General features: G+C 51.6%; 2 protein-coding genes across 5 annotated transcripts in view; both read right to left on the bottom strand.

Annotated features, from left to right (window-relative positions):
* CD226 (CD226 molecule) overlaps window positions 1-1,908 on the bottom strand; it is a 51,061-nt gene extending 49,153 nt beyond the window's left edge. For both annotated transcript variants that reach the window (XM_045850177.1, XM_045850180.1), the window contains exon 1: window positions 1,780-1,908. In XM_045850177.1, coding sequence (XP_045706133.1) covers window positions 1,780-1,792 — 13 coding nt within the window. In that variant the 5' untranslated portion in view covers window positions 1,793-1,908. The remainder of the gene's footprint in view (window positions 1-1,779) is intronic.
* Window positions 1,909-21,693: 19,785 nt separating this feature from the next.
* Window positions 21,694-22,605, bottom strand: part of RTTN (rotatin) — a 91,483-nt gene continuing 90,571 nt past the window's right edge. For all 3 annotated transcript variants that reach the window (XM_045850265.1, XM_045850266.1, XM_045850264.1), the window contains exon 49: window positions 21,694-22,129. In XM_045850265.1, coding sequence (XP_045706221.1) covers window positions 22,044-22,129 — 86 coding nt within the window. In that variant the 3' untranslated portion in view covers window positions 21,694-22,043. The remainder of the gene's footprint in view (window positions 22,130-22,605) is intronic.

Consider the following 22,605-nt stretch of genomic DNA (forward strand, 5'->3'; position numbering starts at 1 on the left):
TTTAAAAGGACACATACGTGGACGCATGTGCATACACACGTGTCGGTGGAACATGTGGGAATGTGCCCCACGGATTTGTAGGAGTCATGCGAAACCTGAGAATTCCACCGACGTAGGTTAAACCTCGTGAACAGATGGAGGTAACGTGCTATGTTCCTCTCTGGCAAGACCCCATTTGGGGAAAACACATCAGGATGTTTTTTAATTTCCCTGGAATTTCATGGTCTCTTATGTTTCCGAGCAGGCTGGCCGGGCCATGAGCGACTGTCCCGTTAGGGCTCTTGCTGGCCACACGCTCCAGGGGACGGCAGCGGCCGCAGGGGACAGCCAAAGGCCCTTCTTCGAGGCACCCGGCTTGGCGTGTGTGTGTGTGTGTGTGTGTGTGTGTGCGCTCACAGAGTGAACACAGTGTTCTCGGTGGACAATAGCCCCGTTTAAATGCAGAACAGCCAAGAGCACGTTTAATTAGAAGACACATGGAGAGAGGCCCCCTGCACCACCAGATGCCAGGACAGTGATAAAATCGAGACGGCAAAGTGCCTTGTTCTGCAAGCATCGAGAATTCAGAAGAAGACTCAGGCGTTACAGGTTTTCAGGGGCAGAGACCAGCACACAGCTGGCTGAGAAGAGAACACTCATGACCTTGCCCCCCAGCAGCCCCGGGGCCCACGAGAGGCCGGCAAAGCCGGTGATCCTGCCCCATCACCGGGAGCTGAGGGAGCTGAGGAGCTGAGGAGCTGGGGAGCTGAGACCCGAGAGACCTGCCCCGACCCTGCCTCGCGGCACCCACAGCCTCGCCCGCAGCGGGCTGGGGGGTGGGGGAGGATGGCCGCTTTCCCAGTTCTGGGAAGACGCTAGAGCGGAAGGGTCTCCAGAAGGCACACAGCCTCACAACACCGGCTGGCTCCCGGGACAACACGAGTGGCCCCACTGGCTCCGGCCCCTCTTGCCGAAAGTGGGGGAAGTGAGCAGACCTGGGGCGGGGCTCAGCTTGCCCGGAACGTCTGATATATACACACACAGAACACGGGGGTTGACGTGGACATAAGGCCATGCGAAGATAATGCATAAGATACATATGTGAAGATAATGTATGTGACAATAACATATACCAAAATGCATAGGCTATGTATGCATATACGTGGTGCATGCCAAAGCCAGCGAAAACGTGAGAGCTTTTTCTACACAACAACTAAAAACTCGGACATGGCTCACTTCACACACCAACAAAGGAAAAGAGAAGGCAAGAGAACTGGGAGAGGAACCTATGAAAGTTTTGAGAAAAGTATAATGCTTTCTAAATGCAAAGCATTTAGGTGTCCGTGACGGAATAATCCACGGACACCCCACGAGGAGAGGAGGCGACGGGCGCTGGCCACCAGACCCCAGCGGCGGGGTCAGCGGTGCGCAGGGGGCGTCTCACGGGTCGCACCCTCTGACCCAGCAAGGCAGGCTCAAGGTATTTATTTACCCGAAGGAAGGATAAATGCGGCAGATCTAGCAAAGATGTGTACCTAAAAATGTGTGTTTCTTGCAGCATTATCTGCACTAATAAAGTCAGAGAAGAGCCTTCATTCCTCTCCCTCGAGGACAGGCAAACGCGCAGGATGAGTGCCCCGGTGCTCCTTACTGGCTGTGCAGGTCTGGACCGAGACACGTGCGCGTCTCTCACAAGCTGCGTGAAGCGCTTGTTTCGACGCCCGTGAAAGGGAGACAGAGGGCGAGGCCCCGGGGAACGGCTCCCACCGCCGGGCACGGCAGCCCGAGCCCCCCACTCACCTGGCTGGGGCATCGCCGGGGCTCGGCCGGCCCCCTCCTCCCGCTCTGTTCACAGCTCTCCCTCGCCGGCGGCGGCCTCAGGTTACAAGGACATAAACGGGCTCCCAGCCTCGGACAGCAAGCCTGGAGAAGCAGAAAGCTCCTGTCTGGGAATGCGTTCTCAATGGCCCAGGAAACAGGAGGTGACTGGGCTCCACGGGGTGACAGGGGCTTGCTGATGTCACCTATCTCTTCCCCCCAGCTGACAGCTCTTTCCTTCCCCCTCCATAACCCGCACGACTTTGACAGCTTTCCCTCTGCGTCACGGTTAGTTGGTGAGAAGAGAGTCCCCACCGCACTCTAAGCCAAAGAACGTGGGCTTTGCAGCGACTCGAGTTCAAAATCCTGGTCTAATTCCAAGCACTCCGATGGGGGCACAGACCCTGTGGAGCCAAGGTGGGTGCCCAGGTAGGCAGACCCCACCCTGGGATCCTCTCGCCAAGTGCGCCCACTCTCAGCAGGACTCAGCCAGGGATTCCAGAAAGCGAGAAATAAGATGAGAATGAAATTGGGCTACATCCTAACTCAAAGTCAAGTCTGTGTGATCGTGCATGCAGCTCGTGTTAAATCTTGTGCATTTGGCTCATGTTAAGTCGTTTTACTGCCTCCCATTTGCTTAAATCTCCGCCGTTGCAAACTCATTTTCCTCTCCTGTCGCTGCTTAAGTTATGCTCATGGATTCCTCTCGGGACACTTTCAGCTCTCCCTTCTCATGACGCTTCTCTTCATTCTGAGCACCAGTGTGCCGCTCCCTCCCTCAGCCTTTGCCCAGAGCACCAGCCCCCCACATCAGTGCCTGCACGAGGAGCTGACACGTCCTCCAAGTTCAAAGTTGCACCATGGGCACGATTTTCCCCATAGTTCCACCGGGTGGTCAGGCGTCCCTTTACCAATATTGATCAGATTTCAGACTTCTGCATAAACAGACTGAAACTCCATTTTCATAAGTTTCTACACTTATGAAAATCAGAAATTAAAATGCATGTTGTCTTTTAACTAGAACGCTAAAACCATCTGGCCCACACACTACCATCCAGGACACACTTCATGCACGGAGGCAACAAGACCCGTCTCCCTCCTGCTGAGGTTCTGAGTCATCGTTTCTAACCCTTCGTATCCAGTCACCAAATACTGAAAAGTCCAAGAAACTATTTTCAAAATAAGCCTCTCCCCCCAACATGCTCCCCAACCTGGTCCTTGAAGCCCCCAGTGTGGGCCCACAGGTGCCCCTGTGTTCTGACTCACCTGGCACCTGCCCTTGGAACCACTTTCCTAATCATGACTTTCTGAGTCATGACGTCCACCGGTGCTTTGACCAGAAACGTCACAGGTAGTGGCCACAGGAGGGCTGCTGTGGGCCTGACTCTTCTCTAACGCTTTCCGTGTTTCATTCATAAACTTCTAAACAATCTTAGAGAATAGGAATGGCTACTATTGTTACGGTACATTGGAGGGAAGTGAGTGGTTAAGTAACTTGCCGAGAAATGCAGAAACCACGCACTGCAGCATGTTACAGCGTATTAAAGGCTCTGACAAGTCCCGCTGCAAAGAAGCCCTTTGAACTGAGTTCCACCAGTTTCTCAAACTGGTTTGGCCATGAAATTATATTTTTATGTATCTTCGGTCAGCATGTATCACAAAAGAAACGTGGGGAAATGCCATGCAATAAATTCAAACCTAAACACCTCGACTTTGTCTTCAGTCTCACATGATCTATGACCTTCTTTACCTGTCCACAGTCACTTCTCATTTGAAAATCCAATCAATGTAACTTCATACATCAGCAACTTAAAGAAGAAAAATCAAGTGATTATACTGATTGACACAGAAAAAACATTTGACATTTGATACCCACTTGCAATAACAACCTCTGGCAAGTCAGGAAAACAAGTGAATTACCTCCACCTGTGAGGCATAGATCACCTGTGAGAAACCTATAGCTGGAAGGGCTGGCTGCTTCCCCCTAAGGCTGGCAGGCATGCCAGGTGGTCGGTTCTCAGCGCTGCCATGTGACATCGTGCTGGATGTTGTAGCCACTGCAATAAGACAAGGAAAAGAAATAAAAGGCATCAGGTTAGGAAGGAAGGAATAAAACTACTGCTAACTGGAAATAATGTGTTTGTCTATGCAGCAAACCCAAGAAACGTACAAAATCTTCTAGAATAAATGAGTTGAGCAGGTTTGCAGCACACAAAATCAACACCCCCAAGCCAACTGGCCTTCCATAGGTTAATGCACATTAAAAATAAACAAAGTTAAAAACATCATACCATTTATAATGAATCTACATAAAGTAAAGACTTAGTAATCTGGTATATCCATGCCCTGGGATACTACTCAGCAACAAAAAGGGTCAAACTATCGAGACACATAAACACTTGGAGGAACTGCCAGGGAATCAGGCTGTTCTCCTAAAAGTTACAGAATGAATATATTCCATTTAGAGAATAGCCCTAAAGGAACAAAATGGAAAAGATGTAGACACTTTCAGGGAGGTTAAAGGTTGCCAGAGGAGAGGTGTCGGGGAGCAAGGGGGTTCAGAACGGGGTGTGATGTGGGGGAGGAGAGGCTGTGATTACCCCAGACGACACAAAGGCTCTTCATGGCGCTGGGGCTACGTAGCATCTTGACTGAGGCGGCGGACAGGAAAGCCTACACAGGTAATGGATTGTGCAAACCTCGGTGTAATTGCCCTGACTGGGCAGCTCAGTTGGTTCAAGTGTCATCCCAATCCACCAAGGCTGCAGGTCTGATCTCTGGCCCGCACAAGAAGCAACCAATGAGTGCATAAGTAGGTAGAATAACAAATCAATGTTTCTTTCTCTCTCCTCCTCCTTCCCCTGTCTCTAAAATCTATAAATTAAAAAAATATATAATGAATGCAATTATTCTTGTATTTATATGACATATGTGTGCATCTTCCACAGCTTAATACAACGGCACTCACTCACATACACACAATCTAGTCTGCAGGTGGGCCGCACCAATGTCAATATTCTGGTTGTGATATTGTGCTATATTTGTACTATATTTTGTGAGACGTTACCGCTGGGTAAAGAATATATATGGAATCTCTCCGTATATGTCTTACCACTACATATGAATCTACAATGATCTCAATAAAATGTTCAATTAAAAAAGAGAGAAGGCAATAACATCATAACTTTTATGGTTCTTTGGTGCCCCGCTGCCGGGCATTTATGCCAAGAGCCGGAACTGGGGACTCATTCACCTTTTCGGCGCCATCCAAAGAGTAACTAACTTGGGCTTTTGAGAGTTCCAGCCCCTGTGCTGCCTGTCGGTCTTTCTCCTCAGACACACTGTGACACGAAGTAGCACAGGAGTTCAGAAAGGAAGCTGGCATTTTTCCTGCCACTGGAGAATTGCATTACCGGGGATAATTAAATGAAAATGAGACCAAGATGAAAGTGGTAGTCACATGTGGTTTAGTGCATTAAACAATTTTTATCTATTTATTCATGAATTTTTTTTACAGATTTCATATGAAAATGTATTATTTTTACAGACAAGAGAGGTTTTTGATAGATAAATTCTTCAATTGAAACAGGTTTACATGTTGACACTTAACGGCTTAACTACAATAATCTGTCCGATAGACAAGAACGTTTTAAATGGAAAAAGGAAATGCATGATGGCTTATTGCGTGGATTACCATAAATCCATCATTCATTTCAATACAATATCCCATCCATACAATGTAATCCATCACTACAATACAATGAATCCTGCCCTGCAAATTTTGTATAGCCCCCGGTGGCAGCACAGTCCGTGAAAACACAAACTCTTCAGGGAGTACTGGTCGACCTGCCTGGACTCTGAATGGAGGCAGATGAGTCAGTACAGGAGTGTCCTCGGTTCTCAGGAAGACAGTCACTGCTCGCATCAGTCTCCAATGGGCGACAGTGGTCCCACTCACGGCAGATCACTAAGACCACGGGACTCTGCCCAGGGTCCCACCGAGAGCAGATATTCTCCTGTGAGTCTGTGTTCTGCAAATGGCACAGATGCCCGTCACAGTCTGTCCACACTGGCTCTTTCCAAGTCCCCAAAATACACACTCTGGTCACGCTCACGGCGGAGAATGGCACGCCCTCCGCGAAGAAACCATGCCCTTCAGCCTCCGTGCTTTCACGTGGACAAGGGCCTCTGCTCTGGGCCCAGTGAGCGGAAGCACGTACTTGGACCCAGCAGTCCCCCTCCTGGGAACTGGCTCTGAAAACAGGCTTCTACAAGTACAAGTCTGCACGGGAACAGGTTTCAAATAACTGCGGCGCTCTCTCTGAGGGCGGAGCACGGGGCACAGCTTCGTCCTCGCCCACGAGCAGCTGGCTGAATACACTATGGTCCATCCACATAGCGGGACACTGGGAAGAGTGAGCAAAAGCCGTCTGAAATCAGAGTGGCTTCTGGGGTAGACTTTAAATGACAAAAAGTACAGGACGGTATCTACAGCATGCTGCCCTCTCTGTAAGAAAAGCTTAAGAAGGAAATGTGTAACAATGTACAGGGGCCAGCAGTAGTGAGGCCTGCTCGGGCGTGGTTGGTAGGGCAATAACATGGGTGGAATACTTTATAGTTTTAATTTGAAGATTTTACCTAAAATGTCATATGGTGTGCTTGAGTGTGACATTGTTTCTGTTACAGAATTTCATGCTTACGGTTTTCTAATAAGGGACTTTGTACTAAAAAGGGCCCCCTTTATTAATTGTGCCGGGCCTCTAATATATGTCCTGTTTTTGTACAAAGTGATACAGAAGATGTAAGCCAATGATGAGATGGACATGCGGGTTGGTGGGAGGCCACGGGGTGCACGGATGGATATGATACTCCCTGACTTTGACTTCAAAGTTATGTGTTTGACAGAGTACAGAAGAAAATAATTCAAGGAAAGCATGAAGAAAACCACACTAAAATGGACTCCAAATAAAAACTATCCACCTAAGTATACATCAGATACATAACCACACGGGAAAAGATAAAGAATTAATTCCAGCCAACTTGGCACTCGAGTCTCTAGACACTGCAGTCCTCGGGCTACCAAACACCAAAATAATTGCCAAAAAAAATACCGAAGTTTACTTAGCAGCGAAGTAGGACAGTCGCACCGGCTGTGGCCCTCGCCTAGTGACTCTGAAACAGCCCCGTGCCCCTTGTAGGACAGAGGAAACGAAGGCCTCTATTTCCTCTGGCTGGTGGGTGGGGGGTGGGGGTGGGCACCCTCACCGCCAGGAAGGGACACCCCAGTGCGGACTGGGAAGGAGAAGCTGGGCTCTTGGGTTCCTGCCCGCGACGCGCATCATCAGTGGGAACGCGTGGTTGCACTTTCCCAGAAAAAGTTAAGCAACATTTTTGATTTATAGCCATTGTGAAACACTGAGGTGGTGATGACAGAGCACCTTACAAAACTTTGTTCCTATTTTTAAAACTCCCGTTTTACGGGATGATTTTTTTTTTAAAGCTGCCTAAAAATTATGGTAAGAACTCTGTGCTTTTCTGTTACACCAGCCAGGGGTCATCAGGGCCTGAGTAGTGTTTTATTTTTATTTATTTATTTATTTATTGCATTTATTGGGGGACATTGGTTAATACAAATACATAGGTTTCGGTTGCACAATTCCATAACACATCATCTGTATATGGTATCGTGTGTTCACCACCCCAAGTCGAGTCTCCTTCTGTCACCATTTGTCCCCCATGTACCCTCTTCTACCTATCCCCCCCTTTCCCTCTTGGTGATCACCATCCTGTCTGTGCCTGAGTTGTTTTTGGTTTTGTTGTTGTTTTGTTGCCTAATCCCCTCCCCTTTCCCCACCTGGGCTGCCCACCCCACTTCCCTCTGGCGGCTGTCAGTCTGTCCTCTGCATCTGCGAATTTGTTTCCATCTTGTTAGTTTGCTTTGCTCATCAGAGTCCACGTGTGAGACCGATGGCGCCTGTCCTCTTCAGAACGGTCCACCCACGGACCGTGCGTGTGGTCACAGAGGGTAAGATTCCCTCTTCGTTTTAGGGCTGAGTGCTCTTCCACTGTGTGCACGGGCCGCAGCTTTTCACCCGCTCGCCTCCTGACGGGCACCGGGGCTGCGTCCAGAGCGTGGCTGCTGCACATGGACTTTACATGCACGTTTCCCAGCTCTGTCCACTCTCGGCGGGCCCAGAAGCAGCGACGGCCCAGCAGCCGCGCACACACCGACCTGCCCGACTCGGGTCTGGTTTCCAGATCCCACCCCCAGTAAGGAAGCCCGGGTCCCGTGAGAGACTGCCGACTGCAGTCTGGGGCAGGGAAGACAGGGAAAACACGGGCTGCGCCACTCTCTAACCCCGTCTGGGCACAGGCACCAGCCAGGTCCCCGTGCAAACCCCCCAGAGCCCCAAACGCCCCTCCCAGCCGACAAAGGGATGGCTGCCTCGGCACCACCACAGCTGCAGCCCCTCTCCCCCTCACCTCCATCCCAGTACAGCCCCCCATTCCCTGACACTCCTCCCCTACCTCCTAAGACAAGTCAAATCCTACAGCTAACATCTCCGACAGCAAGGCCCTGCCCTTGGCCCTGGTTGGGGGAGGGGGGTCCCATCCTGCTGCAAGGGTCAAAGCTCCTGACTTTGTTGGGGGCCTGGCTGTGCTTCTGCTCCTGATGGAGGGGTCGGCACCCCGGCCACAGGCACCAGGCAAAGCCCTGTGTCAGCTTCTGCTCTGAAACGCTGTTTGTGGGTGACCGTGCTGGAACGAGGGGGGGGGGGCCGGAGCCTCTTCCCGGAATCACACAGCCCGAAGGCTTTTCAGAACAGCCCGCCCTGTGCCCTCCCCCTCACTGTGCCGCTCCCTGGAAAGGGCCGTTCTCGGATCTCTGCCTGCTCTGACGACAGGCTCCTGCCTGCGCTCTTACGTCCGGGCTTCCTGACCTTCCACGCTACCCTGTGCCCTCTCTTCACTATCCCTCTTGTCCCTGGGAAGGAAGGGCTCTTCAGGCTCAGGCAGGGCGAAACGCTCAGTGCTGGCATGCTCAGAAACGCTGAAGTGTTTTCTCCTGAAGCCGTCTGACGCTCGCCGGGCTCTGCTGGGGAAGGGACTGTGTCTGCAGAACACCGAACGCCGCACTGTGGATGACGGTGTCTTCTTTTGCACACGCCCTGCCACCTCCTCCTGCCACCTCCTCCTGCCACCTCTCAGGGTGTGTTTATCATGATTTTTTTAACTTGACCAGTATTGGGGTCATCACTATGACTGTGTGAATGCTGGTCATTGCTTCCTGGAAAAGGTTTTGTTGTTTTGGGTTTGGTTTTTTTTTGCCAAGTGCCGCCCCAACTCTTCTCAAACACGAAACACTCTCTGGGCCACGGTGTCCTCACCCCACGCTCTTGGCTCCCCCTGCCAATATCCCTGCGGGGTTCCCAGCAAGAACCACAGCTGGAAGGGAATGAGGGCAGTGCAGGGTGAGGGGTCCTCACGGGATCCACGCAGCTGCCCCCCCCCCACCGCACGTCCCACACAGGGGGCCTCGTGCACCTGAACTCGCGTCGTCTAGGTGAAATGTGCCTCTCAGCCTGGTTAGGGGGGTCCACAGAGGAGAACTGGGCCCAGGAGAGCCGGCCTTGCTGTTGAACTAAATCTGGTGTTGACAGAGGGTGTGAATTCCTCCCTTCTTGTACTATCAGCAGATGGGAGAAAGAGTTCACGCCAGTTTCATGCAGCTCTGCAGACACAGTCTGACCTTCATTTGGAATGCTCGAAATCTCTCAGCCACATTCCACATTTGATCACGTTTTTGGCCCCGAGGTCCCTGTTGCTTTAGCAGCCACAGAATGAGGTCAGGCTCGTTCTCCGAGTCCGACATCTGAGGCCCTCAAAGAGGAGGTAGGGGCGGCAGAGGAAGATGGAACCATTCCCGAGGTGTTCCAGGTGCCGGCTGGTGCGACCGGTACTCCGGTGAGCTGTCGTTTTGGCAAGGTCAGCTGATGCGAGGGCAAAACTGTTACCCACGGAAGGTTTGGACACGCCTCGCGGTATATTTTTATTCCTTTTCAAAGTTAGCTATTTATCTCTTCGTTACTTCTTAATTCACATTAATGTTGTAAAAACGGATGGAGAAGAAGACCCCAAAAATTCTCCAAAGGACATTAGCGATCCTCTGGGGTCCCTGCACATCCGGCCGTGACGGTTGGTCCGTCACCGGGGCCGTGTGACCGCTGCCCCATCAACTCGAGCAAACTGCGGCTGAAGGGAGAGGGGAAATGCCCGGGTCTGGCTGCGGCCCCGGAGCAGGCGTGGGGTGCGGAGGAAACCTGCACCCCACGGACAGGCGGGTCCCATAGGTCCGACGGACGTGGGAAACCGGCCTCAAGGGTGGCCGAGAGTGGGCAGGGACAGTGGGGGTGACGCAGTCGCTTGTGGGGGGCCCAGGGTCTACCCTGCAGGGGCACGGACCGAGGTCGGAGGAAGTGGTGTGGCACCTGGGGGAGGTGCGCGGAGGAAACAGAGCCGAAGAAGGCTGACAGTAAAACTAAACCAAGAAGTGACACCAGACCAAACCCTGAAGCCCACATTCGTGAAGGGTCCCTGAGGGTTCAGAAGGCAGGCCTCATGGTGGGGGGGGGGGGGCGCCAAGTTCTCAGAAATGAGCACAGGCGCACGGTGAGTGGAAGTAAAAGTGAAACACAAACCCCTGCCATGAATGTTTCCGTGGTGGCCGCTCTATAATGAATAATAAGTGACGTTTCCCTCCTATACAACAGTGCCAACAAGGCATCCTGGGTAAGGAGATCTGGAGACTGAATAATAAAAATTCAGCCATCCTCAAATGCTAGAAGAAGAATAAGAAGTCTCCACAGGATACACACACACACACACGCTGATTTCAAATGCATGAAACGTCTCAGCGAATGCATCAAGCAGAAGGAAGGGGCTCAGGGGCCGTGTTCTGACTTCCTGGGACCCACAATTCTCTGGTGATGGAGTAGAAGCAGACCAGCAGTCATTTCCGTTTTAATCCCGTCGCTGTATTAACTCGATCGGCCATGAGCAAAGGGGAGACAAAACTTGAACTTTCCTTGGGCCACAGAACAGCACCTCACGGGCAGATGTTTTCAGGGAGTGAGGGTGGTGATACAAATGTCTGGCCTGTGCCTGTAAAACCTGTCCGAAGATCACTGTACAATCAGAAGTACCCTACTTGTGGGGCCAGCTCACCAGTTTAAGTGGGGGTGGGTGTATGCAGGTGAGGACAACACAATTTTACACTCAAAAATGTGCTAGTAAGGTGAATCTCACACTACATGTTTTCATAGCACACTAAAAAAGTCCTACTACTAAGACCCCTCCCGATGGCTAGATACACGGTTATCATTCACCCGTTTTGCCTGCTGCATAACACTCCGTTGTGTGAACTGGGACACTCTCCCCCTGCTGGACGCTGGAGTGCTTCCGCAGCTTCATCGCTGTGCGGAGAGCCGCTGTTCCCACACTTGACGTGTCCCCTGCTGCTCACACTGAAGCATTCTGGGGGCGCGAGTACCCGGAGGTAAAACTGCTAGGTTATGATTTATTTGTGCTGAACTATAGGAAGGAACACCAAACTGTTTTTGCAAAGAGCGCGCAGTGACCTACACTTCTCTTGACCGTGGACGGAGAGCTCCCGCGGACTGAAAGCCTCAGGAACACTTGTCAGTCCGACTCTTTACTTTTCTTCATCTCATCGCAGCCGTGGCTTCTGTTTCCGTGAAGGAAAATGATCTTGAAGGTGTTTCTACAGGCGGACTGGCCACATGAGCTTCCTTTTCTTGAAATGCCTACTCCTAGTTCTTGGCTATTTTTTCCACTGAATTATGTTCTACTTACTGATTTGTGCAAGTTCTTTAAATATTATGGATATCGATCCACTGTCGGTAGCATATGATGCAGATATGTATTTCCTCAGCTTATAACTTCTCTTTTCAAATTCTGCATGGTGGGTTTTTTTTTTTTAATTTATTTATTTATTTTCAGAGAGGAAAGGGAAGGAGAAAGAAAGAGAGAGAAACATCAATGTGCGGTTGCTGGGGACCGTGGCCTGCAACCCAGGCATGTGCTCTGGCTGGGAATCGAACCTGCGACACTTTGGATCGCAGCCCACGCTCAATCCACTGAGCTACACCAGCCAGGGCACAAATTCTGCATGATGTTTTTAATGGACAAAGTTATAAATCATATCTATTGAAATTTGTCCATCTTGTCCATTATACTCAGTGGTTTTTTTTTTAATCCTGTCGAAGAAATCTTTGCTAGCCCAAGGTCTAAAATGTGGTAATGTTTTCTGCTGGGAGTGTTAATGTTTTGCCTTGGACATGCCAGTCCTGAAATCCTTTGGCATCGGTTTTTACTCATGTTGGGAAGAAGGAATCCAACTTCACCCTCTCCCCAGGAGTTACATTTTTTCCTTATGCTCTGAGTCAAATTGTCCCTCCTTTCTCCATGTCACGGCTCTTGAGTCCTGTATCACCTTCTGTGAAGGTCCCGCTTCTCCCTGCAGACAGAGTTAGTGGCCGCAACTTCACAGGGAGTTCTGCTGCCCTGTAGGGTGACTGCCCTCTCCCTGCCAATCCTCACCAAAACACGTTCTGGACATCTCGGATACTGGTTCTTCCGTGAAGACTTGAGTGCAGTCTCATGATATTCCACAGGCAGTAACACCCTGTTGGAATGTCGACTGGGATCGTATTAAACCTATTTGTCAATTGGGGAGGAACCGAAGTCTAAAGCCGTGAAACAGCAACCATTTGGGACTCGGGGAGCATCAGGACCCCGAGAGCACAGTGTGGATAGGTCACCCTCCCATCTGGGGCCTCAGCTGGGAGGAACTGAAGGCGAGGACGACCGGTGGCTGGGAGACGGACGCACCTGGAGGTGCAGTCACTTCCAGCAGCTGGAGCCGGCTGTCGCCCAGAACGCCACGGGCAGCCTCCCCACGCGGCTGCTTGGCTGTCTCCCAGCACAGGGGCTGGGCTCCCGGAGAGCCAGAGGGAGGTTGGGTGACCTGTGACCGTCTAACCTCAGAAGCTACATGGAAGCCTTGACCTCTCTCTGCAGGGGAGACTTATCCAAGCCAATTTTTAAGGAAGTAGGGGGTGGGGGGTGGATAGGAGATACTGTTGTGGCCATCTTTGGAAAACAATCTGCCCCAGGAGTCTTCCACGTGGTATCGTTCTACCTTCCCGGGTCTTGCACTACTGTCTTAAACCTTTCTAAAGGTCCCTGTAAAGGTAGGGCGTGGCTTCACTTAGATCTAGGACTCCGTACCTTACATTCTCCGTTGCTATGGTCAGTGATGTCTTTTAAGGGTTTTAGTGGTTTGTGATGCACAGAAATGCAAGTGATTTTGAATCCAGCCACCTTACTAAACAGTGGCTTTTAAAATAATTCATTTTAAATTGTTTTGACCTTTTATGCAAGGGATTATGTCGTTTGTAAATAATACTTTTTTTTCTTCTTTCTAATTTTAATGATTCTAGTCTGTTTTTCTCACTACACCGCCTTGACCTTCCAATAAAACCCGAATGGAGGCGGAAAGGGCAGGCCTCCTTGCAACATTCTTCAACTCTCAGGGAATAAACACCTGTCTTGTCACATTTTCCCGTTTGGAATGGCGTGCTTTGTGTTTTTTCTACCCACCCCCAAGGGGTTACGAAATTCCCATCTACTTCTAACTCACCAAGAGATTTATAATGAATTATCATCAAGTACTATTTCCACATCTACCGAGGTAAGCACATAGATTTTTTTTTTTATACATTGTCCATTTGATCCGTGCATGTTTAGGATCTGTGCCTCTGTTTGTGAGAGAAATGGGCCTCTTCGCTTCTCATAACGTCTCGGTTTTGTCTTGGTATCAGTTACACTGGCCTGGTGGAGTGAATTGGTATCCTTCCTTCTTTCCCTACAACTGCAAGGAGTTTGAATAAAACTGGGATTGCCCTTTGGATACTTGCTAGAACTTGCCTATAAAGCCATCTGCCTTGCGTTCTCTTTGTGAAAAGATTATAATCACTGCTTCAATTTCTCTAATAGCTATGGGACTATTACAGTTTATTACTTTTGAGGCCAATTTTACTAAATGATAGTTTTCCAAGAATGTGTCCATTGCATCTATGCTTTCAAATTTGCAAGTGCAGGATTGTTAATATTCTAGCAGTGCCTCTTTCATCTCCACTTTATCTTTCTTATGCCCCCCTTCCACTGATCACCGTGTTTGTGCTTTCGATTTTTCCGCTGATCGCTTTTTGGTAGAAATGTGCCTACTGCCATTTTTTCAAAGAACCAAGTTTTGCTTTGTTGATTTTCTATCTTTAATACCTTGGGTGGCATTTCACCAACTTCCCCTCTTGTTTTTTTATTAACTCTTCAACATAATTGGGGTTTATGCTGTCATTGATTTTCTAACTTCTTAATATAGACCCTTGTCTCTTCACTTTGAGGCCTCCCTCTTTCAGAGAAGCTTGAAGATGAACTTTCTCTGGAGGACTGAGAAAACGTGCGAGAACAGTCACCTCTGCTGCGCCCCACAGGCCTCTCTGCGTGGCGTTCTCATTTTCATTCAGTAAATTTCCACTGTGGTTGCTGCTGTCACTTGTGGGTTCTTTAGAAGTACGTCTCTTAATTTCCAAATATACAAAAATACGTTACCCATCTTTTCCTTATTAGATTTTAACTTAATTACATAGCGGTACAAGTTCCTGGTGCACGCGGACCCGGTCTTCGAAATTAATCGAGGCTTTCTATGCTGCCTGATATTTGTCAGTGCTTCATGGAATTGAGGAGAAAAGAGTGATTTCTCTGATTCTTGATGACAGCATTTTGTAGATGCCCGGTAGATAAAGGTTACGGTGTTATTCAGGTTTTCTATCTCGACCTATCACAAATCAAGGGTACGTGTTGGAAGCTACTCCTGCCGTGCCAGATTTATCCATTTGTCCTTGGAGTCCTGCCACATTTGGCTTTATGTATTTTGAGGTCATTTTATCAAATGCATGTGTGTTGAAAATGGCCACATCACCTTGATGAGTTGAATCATTTACTATAGTGATATTTTTCATCTCTAAAGATTTTATCTTAAGGTCAATTTTATTCTACATTAATATCTGTCTTGTTTTGATTACATTTGCTTTCATTGCAAACTTGTAAGCAGAATATAGATTTTTAAAAATTTAGTATTTCGAGACCTTTCACTTGAGAGTTTAGTCTTTTTACTTTTATTGATATATTTAAATGTGTTTCTATCATCTTACTTTGTTTGATCAGTTTGTCCCCTTGTTGTATTTTTACCCATTCTCATAAAAAAATAACTGATATCTGCATTCTCTGCCCCAAAAGCACCACGGCATTCTCCTAAACCTTTTCTTCTCCCCCCGCCGATGCCCATCGAGTTGGTGTTATCCAAACGTAACTGCTTCTCTCCTGTGTCTTATTGAGGCAGAATACACATACAGACTTCTCACACATGCACACACCTGTGTCAACGCAACCCGCAGCAAAAAGTAAAACATTAGCCATCAAGACAGGAGCCAGATGGCAGCTCTGTGCTCCTTTCAGTCCGCGAACCCTGGGCATCGCCGCCGTCCTACAGGTCCGTCACCGCCTCTCACGGACCCTCTCTGACGCGGAGCTGAGTTCCGGGCTGCGCTCTTTGCGTCAGGCCGCCCCTGCTCAAGTTCACGTTGTTGACAGCTATTCGTGATGTGGGCTTACCAGTATTTTGTTTTTTTTTTTAATTGCTGAGCAGTATGTAATTGCATACATATATTGCAATTCTTTTTAATTTATTCTCTCATTACTGGGCCTTTGGGTTGTTTCCAGTTTGATATTCTGAAATTTTGCAATGACTGTATATATGTGTGTGTGTACTCCTTCCCTCTCTTGCCTGTGAGCTCTTTAAATATAAACTTTGTCATCATTTTTTACATCAGTACATTCGTTTCCACTATTTCAAGTATTTATTTTTATTTTTATTCATTTTGGAGACCCCTGCCACCCATGCAGATGTGACACGCCTCTATCCTCTGCATCTCTGACGTTTTATGTTTTCATTTTCTATTTCCTATTTATTGATCTTTTTTTCCTCCTCAAAAATTTCCTCCACTTTGTTTTCTAATTCATTAATTGGTAACTCGGCTGGGTTCATTCTAGCACCTGCCCTGCCTGGTCTAGTCTTTTTCCAACCTTTATATTCGTCTCACACAGCATTTTCTTGTCCCTTCTTTATGATTTCTAATTTGGGGCATATATTTTTAATTTCTCCCTTTGCCTCTCTTACGTATTTATTTGGCAAACTTAAGATCCTTGTTTCATTTCATATTTCTGCTTCCTTTGGAAAATTCCCAGCACGTTCTTTTCCTCTGGAAGCCTTTACAGTCGCCACACGTCTCGTTCTGCTGGCGGTGAGCTCACTTTCCCTGGGCCCTCAGGACACGGAGCGGGAGGCCGGCCTCTCGTCTGCAGATAGCTCCGGGGCGGGGGCAGTGGCCGGTGCTGGCCCCAGCCAGCCAGTCGCTTCTCACCCCAAATACCACCCCAGGTCGGGCCCTCACCCTTCACTCCCCAGGTGGGAGGGAACATCGGGAAGAGACACGTCGGAGACCACAGGGCCCAGGCCTGGGGGTCTCGGGGCAGCAGGGGACAGAAGAACTGGGGGACAACAGAAGTCCCACCTGTCTACTCGGCCCCTCACGGAAACAGGGCTGTGTACCGCTGCACAGAACGTGTCGGGGGCAACCCTGGGCCAGCGACCTGAGTGACTGGGGCAGCCACTCTCGTTACCATGGCAACGGCAGACCCCAGTAGCCTCTGCTTTCCCTCGCAGGGCTGGCAGGGCCATCCCCTGACCTTGACCAGAGATGCACTGCCCGCCCCCCCCCCCCACAACCCGCAGCAGTTACAGCAGCAGCTCCAGTGACCCCGGAGCTTCCTCACTGTTCTCCTTCAGTCCTGCATTCCGGGGCGGGGTCAGCAGCGCTCGTCCTTTGGCATCTTGGTTAGTACCAGCCCCCGCGGCTTAACAATTTCAAATCTTTAAATCATCACACAGAGCAAATGCTACACACGCTGGAGCTACTGGTTTTGAACCAGTCTCTGTACACGTGCAGCTTCCCCACTTGGGGTCCACACTCAGGTCCACGGCGGGAGCCACGTGGAGCTGCGTACCACCGACCAGCTGTGGGTGAGAGTCGTGCGTGGGGGGTTGGAAGTGATGCGACCGCAGGCTCCATCCCTCATCCCGATGCTACCGGCGGGACGAGCGCTTCCCCCACTTCCCGTGGAGTCAAACGCGTGAGCTTCCTTCCGGCCTCTGTCTCCACCAGCTCCTCACGGGCTGTGAAAGCCCTGTTGCGGTTCTGAGCTGGGGGCCGGCCGGTTCTCGCAGTGCCAGCCGCTGCCGAGTGTGGGCACCGGGAGACAGGGGCTGGAAGGAAGCTGGCAGCTTGTCTCTTGTCTTGTAACCGCTTTCCCCGCACTGCTGGACTCGCAGCTTAAAAACACGATTCTCAGAATTCACAGTTCCGATTTCCAAAAGCTGAGACCTACACCCCACTCCCCAGAAGGACTGTCCCGGGAGAGACTCCTACTAAACGATGGATCTTGAAAGTTTAAATTCTCAGAATTCACAGTTCCGATTTCCAAAAGCTGAGACCTACACCCCACTCCCCAGAAGGACTAACCCGGGAGAGACTCCTACTAAACGATGGATCTTGAAAGTTTAGAGGAGTGTTTGTCTCTTGTCAGATCCAGTTACATCTTCAAATCATATCTAAAATGTTTTTTGTTTTCTCTTCCTCTACTGAACCAAAAGAATTCTAAGAATTTTGAAGTACTTTTAAGCACTGTTTTGGGCTCTCATTTTTTATTTTTAAAACATAACAAAAATCTGTTCTCATAAAACAAATGCTTATGGCTGTGCATCTTTTGACAAAATCAATGTAATTTCTAGCCCAACACAGTATGAACTTCTGTAGCTTTTACTCTTTTCCTCATCCATTCATTCACATAAGCACAGGTTGAGCACCTGCCTTGTGCAAGACAGTGTGAGAGGCAGTGTCCCAAGTTCAAACAGAAGTCATGTCAAGCAGATGGTGGGAACAATGACAAAATGCAAATCAGCATAATACAAGGGGAAAGAGGGTAAGTGATATAAAAGCCTTAAAAAGGGGGGGAAAAAACCCTAAACCAAACTAAAACTGGTATGGAAACTCAAAGAAAAAAGAATTTCCTCCCAGCCGGGGTGCCTGTCACAGCTTCATGGGAAAGGTGACATTTGACGGTGGCCTTTGAACGCGGGCGGGGATGGAAACCAGCAGTGGGCGGAGGAAAGGTCAGGACAGCGGCGCATGAGAAGAGGGCACAGGACACGCAGGCCGGAGCACGGGAGGGGGAAGAGGTGAGTGGGGGGACCCGCGTTCCCATGGGTGCCTGCCTGTGAGGTCTGTCCCTGGCGGCAGGAGCCAGGCGAGGACCGGCCTCCTCAGAAACCAACCAGAAGTTCGGTGTCAAGAAACCTTGAAAGCACACAGTGTAACGTAACCTCTTAATCATGCTTCGCAGAAGGGATTCGCTTGGATTTAACCGTTCTCACCATTCTCCTCCTCCATGAGCTGGCGGGGACGGGGCCCTCTGTGCTGATGGACAGCAGGGCACACGGGCTCCTACACCCGGTGTGCCACTTAGACGCGCCCCTGGGGTGACAACACTCGGGGCAATAGTAATGATGTGTGAGATGAAAAATGATGGTTGCTGTGAGAACGAAGCTTAATTCTTTGCAAAGAACGGGTAACACGGAGTCAAATTGTTGCATTTTGTGCTGAGAGGAAACTTCAAAAGAGTGTCAGACATGGCACAGACCTCTGGGAGAATTCTTGGATAAAATGGCTAAAAAAAAAAACAAAAAACCTGGGAGAGGTTGGAATTCGGATTGTTTCAAAAATGTCTTGGTTTTTGCTCCACTTCCAGAAACTGCATCCGGCCACGGTCCAGATGCATCGGGTGTGATTTTTGCCAAAAAACAGTGTTAACGCCAATGAAGGAACTGGGTTCAGAGGAGGGCTCAGACCTTAATCAAGGGATGGGATAATGAACACACTTTCACATACTTGAAATAAAACACCAGAGGCACACATTTTTAAGTTTTCTCAGTAAGTTTTAGTTTTCAACCCATCAACCAGGTTTTAATCTCTCTCTCTGAGGACGCCCGAGTCTGCTCGAAGAGGTTCCTCGGTCTTCGCAGGGGTACTGCTCCGGGACAAGCAGTCCCGTCCAGCCAGCCGGGGCTCCCACCGCAGCGGCATGGGGACCAACCCCACGCAGGGCTCCGGCTTTGCACCGGAACACCGTCCCAATCCAACCTGACATTCACAGTTCCAACTCTGAGCGCAACGAGAATGCATCACAAAGTCTAAATGCATGCCGCATAAATTCAATGAGAATCTAATCTCTCTTCTTTACACTCTATGTGGGAGGACAATACTTTTACTCCTAATGACACCGCGTTTTTCCGTTAAGTCAGCCAGAACACCGGCCACGGGGCACAGGCCGGCAGCCGCCCCACGGAGCCCGAGGCCCCTGCTGGGCCAGCGGAGGCCTGGGAGGCAATGGGATATGGGAGGAGCCCAGCTAAAGGCCTGCAGTCCTCACCCCCGGCAACCGTGAGGGACCCCCTGACCATGTTCTGTCCAAGAAGACGTGAGGGCAGGCTGTTGGACCGGTCTTTTCGGGAAGGCTCCTGGGAAGGGGGACAGAGAGCTGGGCAAATGCTTCTCCGCCCTGTCCCCTCCTGACAGGCCCCAAGGGCCTCGCTGGAGGAGGCGCGGACCAGAGGTGGCTGAGCAGCAGGATGAGCACCCGAATCCCCGGGGGGGGGCGGGTACAGTCAGCCAAGGGCTGCCTCTGGGGGCTTCCTGGACGTGGGCAAAGCACCGGAACAGAACAAAGAAACCCCTCCTACTGCAGCCAGTATCGTCCTGGACCATTGTGGCTCTCCTTAACCTGTAAAAGGGGACTTGAAACCATAAACTGCTTCTCTGCAACCCAATCTTTGTGAATAGTGTCAGAAAACGATTCAAATAGTTTCCCTTTTGCACTCAGTCTCTCCACGGTACACCAAGGGAAGAACGTTCTAATCGAGGGTCGGAGGAAGTCACGCTTTCAGAGGCGTTTGCTGGGGACTGCTCAGTCTGCTCCGAGTGTGGGGTCTCGCCGCCCGGAGGAACCAGAGGGGCCCAGACGCCCACCCACGGGCCCAGCCAGGGGCGGGGCCACACCACGGGGAGCGGCATCCTTGAGAAAGACCGGGGTGCAAGGTTTCCTCGCCGTCTCCACGAAAACACCTATTTTTCTCATGCTTTTCGTGCAAAATCCATTCAACAGGAACTTACTGAACGTTACTTCACGGAGCTTGTGCGAGCCATCGTTTGGAAAGAGCCGGCGCTTTCTGGGGCAGATTCCGCAGATGCAGAAGGGGCTGCTGAAGCAGGCCGAGGAGTGCTGTTGGGACCCCGCCGAGCTCCTCTGTCCGGCACCGGGTCTTGGGCTCCGGGGACCCAGGCGTAGAGGGCCCCCCCCCGCCCCCCCCCCCCGCCCACAGCGGGCGCCCCAAGGCCCAGGGGACTGCCCCTCAGCCCCAGACCCGAGTTCTACGAGGAATTTCCTGCGAGGAGCCACTTCTAACTGAGCAAGAACAGCCTCTAAGAACAGCGGCGTTTCCCTGTCCACTGCCTCGGACTCCCCGGATCACGCAGGTCACACCAGGTAGAGGGACAGTGAGCCCTCCCAAACAATGGCTTCTCCACACCGAGACGCTCCTTTGGCGGCCAGGTTCGGACTGGTTGAGTTTTCCGTGTTCACGACTCCCAGGGAGGGAGAGCAGCACTTCACCGACTGGCAGGGCCACCCGACCCCCAGGAGGACGAGATGTGCTGGTCGGTGCGTCTCCCACGCCCTCCGCACAGCACGGGCCGGGCCCAGGCCTGCCTGGTGGCCCGCGGAGCGCCTGCACCTACTGGCCCGGGGCCCACATCGCCGCGGGAACCGACCTGGCTTCACCCAACACAGCTCACCTCCCTTGGGTGGCCAGGGCACAGAACACCAGCGTTTTAATGAGGGAGAGATGACTTTGGGGGCATTTTAAGAATAATCAGTCACTGACCCCAGGTAAGGGACGACCCTGGTGGCAGTCACGAGGCAGGAATCCTCGGCCCCTGGTCCAGCAGCGGGGAGGGCCTCCGGCTGCTCCCGGGTCCCCGGGTCGCCCCAGGTCCCCGACCCTGGAGCCCCCGCACCCCACGGGCTCTGTGGCGCCCTCCTGCTCTCAGAGCCTGAGGCCCGTCACAGCCAAGCAGCAGCTCGGAGGAAACAGGGACAGCCGGGCGCAGCCCCCAAGGCCAACGGCGGAAAACGGCTGCGGGTGGCGAGAAGCCCACTCCAGACGGCGAGGACAGTGGGCAACCTGCAGGCACACGGGCACGTTCTGTCTGTCCCCCCACTCTGCACGGACACCAGGGAAAAGCCCCCCAGACACTCACCTGTGAAGGGGGGTCTGGAAGAGTGGGGGAGGCCCCCACTGGGGCGCTAAAAGTTCTAGCTGTCTCCTCCGTTTTCAGAACCAGTGGCAGCCACCCCCCTCAAACCACTCAGGGGCACAGCCCCGGGGGCCTCCCCGTGGTCCGTGCCCCGCCTCACGCGGCAGCAGCTCGGACACGCCCTGACCCGGCACGGGGGCCTCGGAGCCCACGAGCCACGCCCTGCCCCCTCCCCCGTTTCCCGGCTGCACCTCAACCAGGGACACGCGGGAGAAGAAGCCCTTCGGTGAGAGTCAAGTCCCGACGTCACCACTAAGTGGCTGAGTGACGGTCACGTTATTTTATTAAATAACTGTTAAATAGGGTCTCGCAAAGCAACCGCACAGAGAAGGTGGTCTCCAGAACTCTCGGTGCCTTCTCTCCGCGTCACCTTCGGGTCGGCTGCTCTCCCCCGGAGAGAGCCGGCGGGAGCGCGGGCGGAGCTGGACACGGCAGCCCGCGTCCCGGCGGGAAGAGAGGCGCCGGCACCTGGCGGACGGCGCGCCTGTCCCGGGGCGACAGCTGGGCACGGGGCCGGCTTCTCGACCGCTCCCCAGCTCGGCTCGCCCGTCCACCTGCCGCAGCCGCAAGGCAGAGCGCAGCCGCAGGGCAGAGCACCTCCGTCCTCGTCCGTCCTCAGGAACAGGCCAGCTGCTGGACGAGGTTCTCGAGGCATTTCAAGTAGTAGGCCCTCAGAGGGTTTTCTTCTGAGCTTGCACAGGCTGAGAAAAACAAGGGCGTGGGGAACCAGGTGATTACACTCGGCGCCACACCTGAGCGTGGCCGAGGTTCCACTGCACCCCGTGACGCACTGGCACCAGGACGTTCACGTTGGAGAGAGAGAGAGAAGCCACAGGCTTGTATTTGCTTTCCATTAGCGGGTTGGCCCAAGAGTCACACTGAAACCCACGCATCTGCACGGTGGTGCCGTTACCCATAACCCTCCCCTCCCGCCCACCCCAGAAACACCACTTTGCCTCGGTCAGTCACGACCTCCGGAAGCTCGTGGTCGCGGCTAGAAACAAATGAAACAAAAATCCCATGGCCCTTCGGGAAAAATCACCCTGCAGAAACGTGTCCGAGCACAAAAATCGGCCGGAGAACAACGCTCACTGAGAACCCGCACCACTCCAAGTGGACACTGGCTTTAACCGGCAGGCCCCGCCTCAGGTGGACGGAACCGCAGGGCCCGTGGACG

Source organism: Phyllostomus hastatus, unplaced genomic scaffold (assembly GCF_019186645.2).
Source record: "Phyllostomus hastatus isolate PE091 unplaced genomic scaffold, TTU_PhHast_1.1 phas_contig_80, whole genome shotgun sequence".
Lineage (NCBI taxonomy): Eukaryota > Metazoa > Chordata > Mammalia > Chiroptera > Phyllostomidae > Phyllostomus > Phyllostomus hastatus.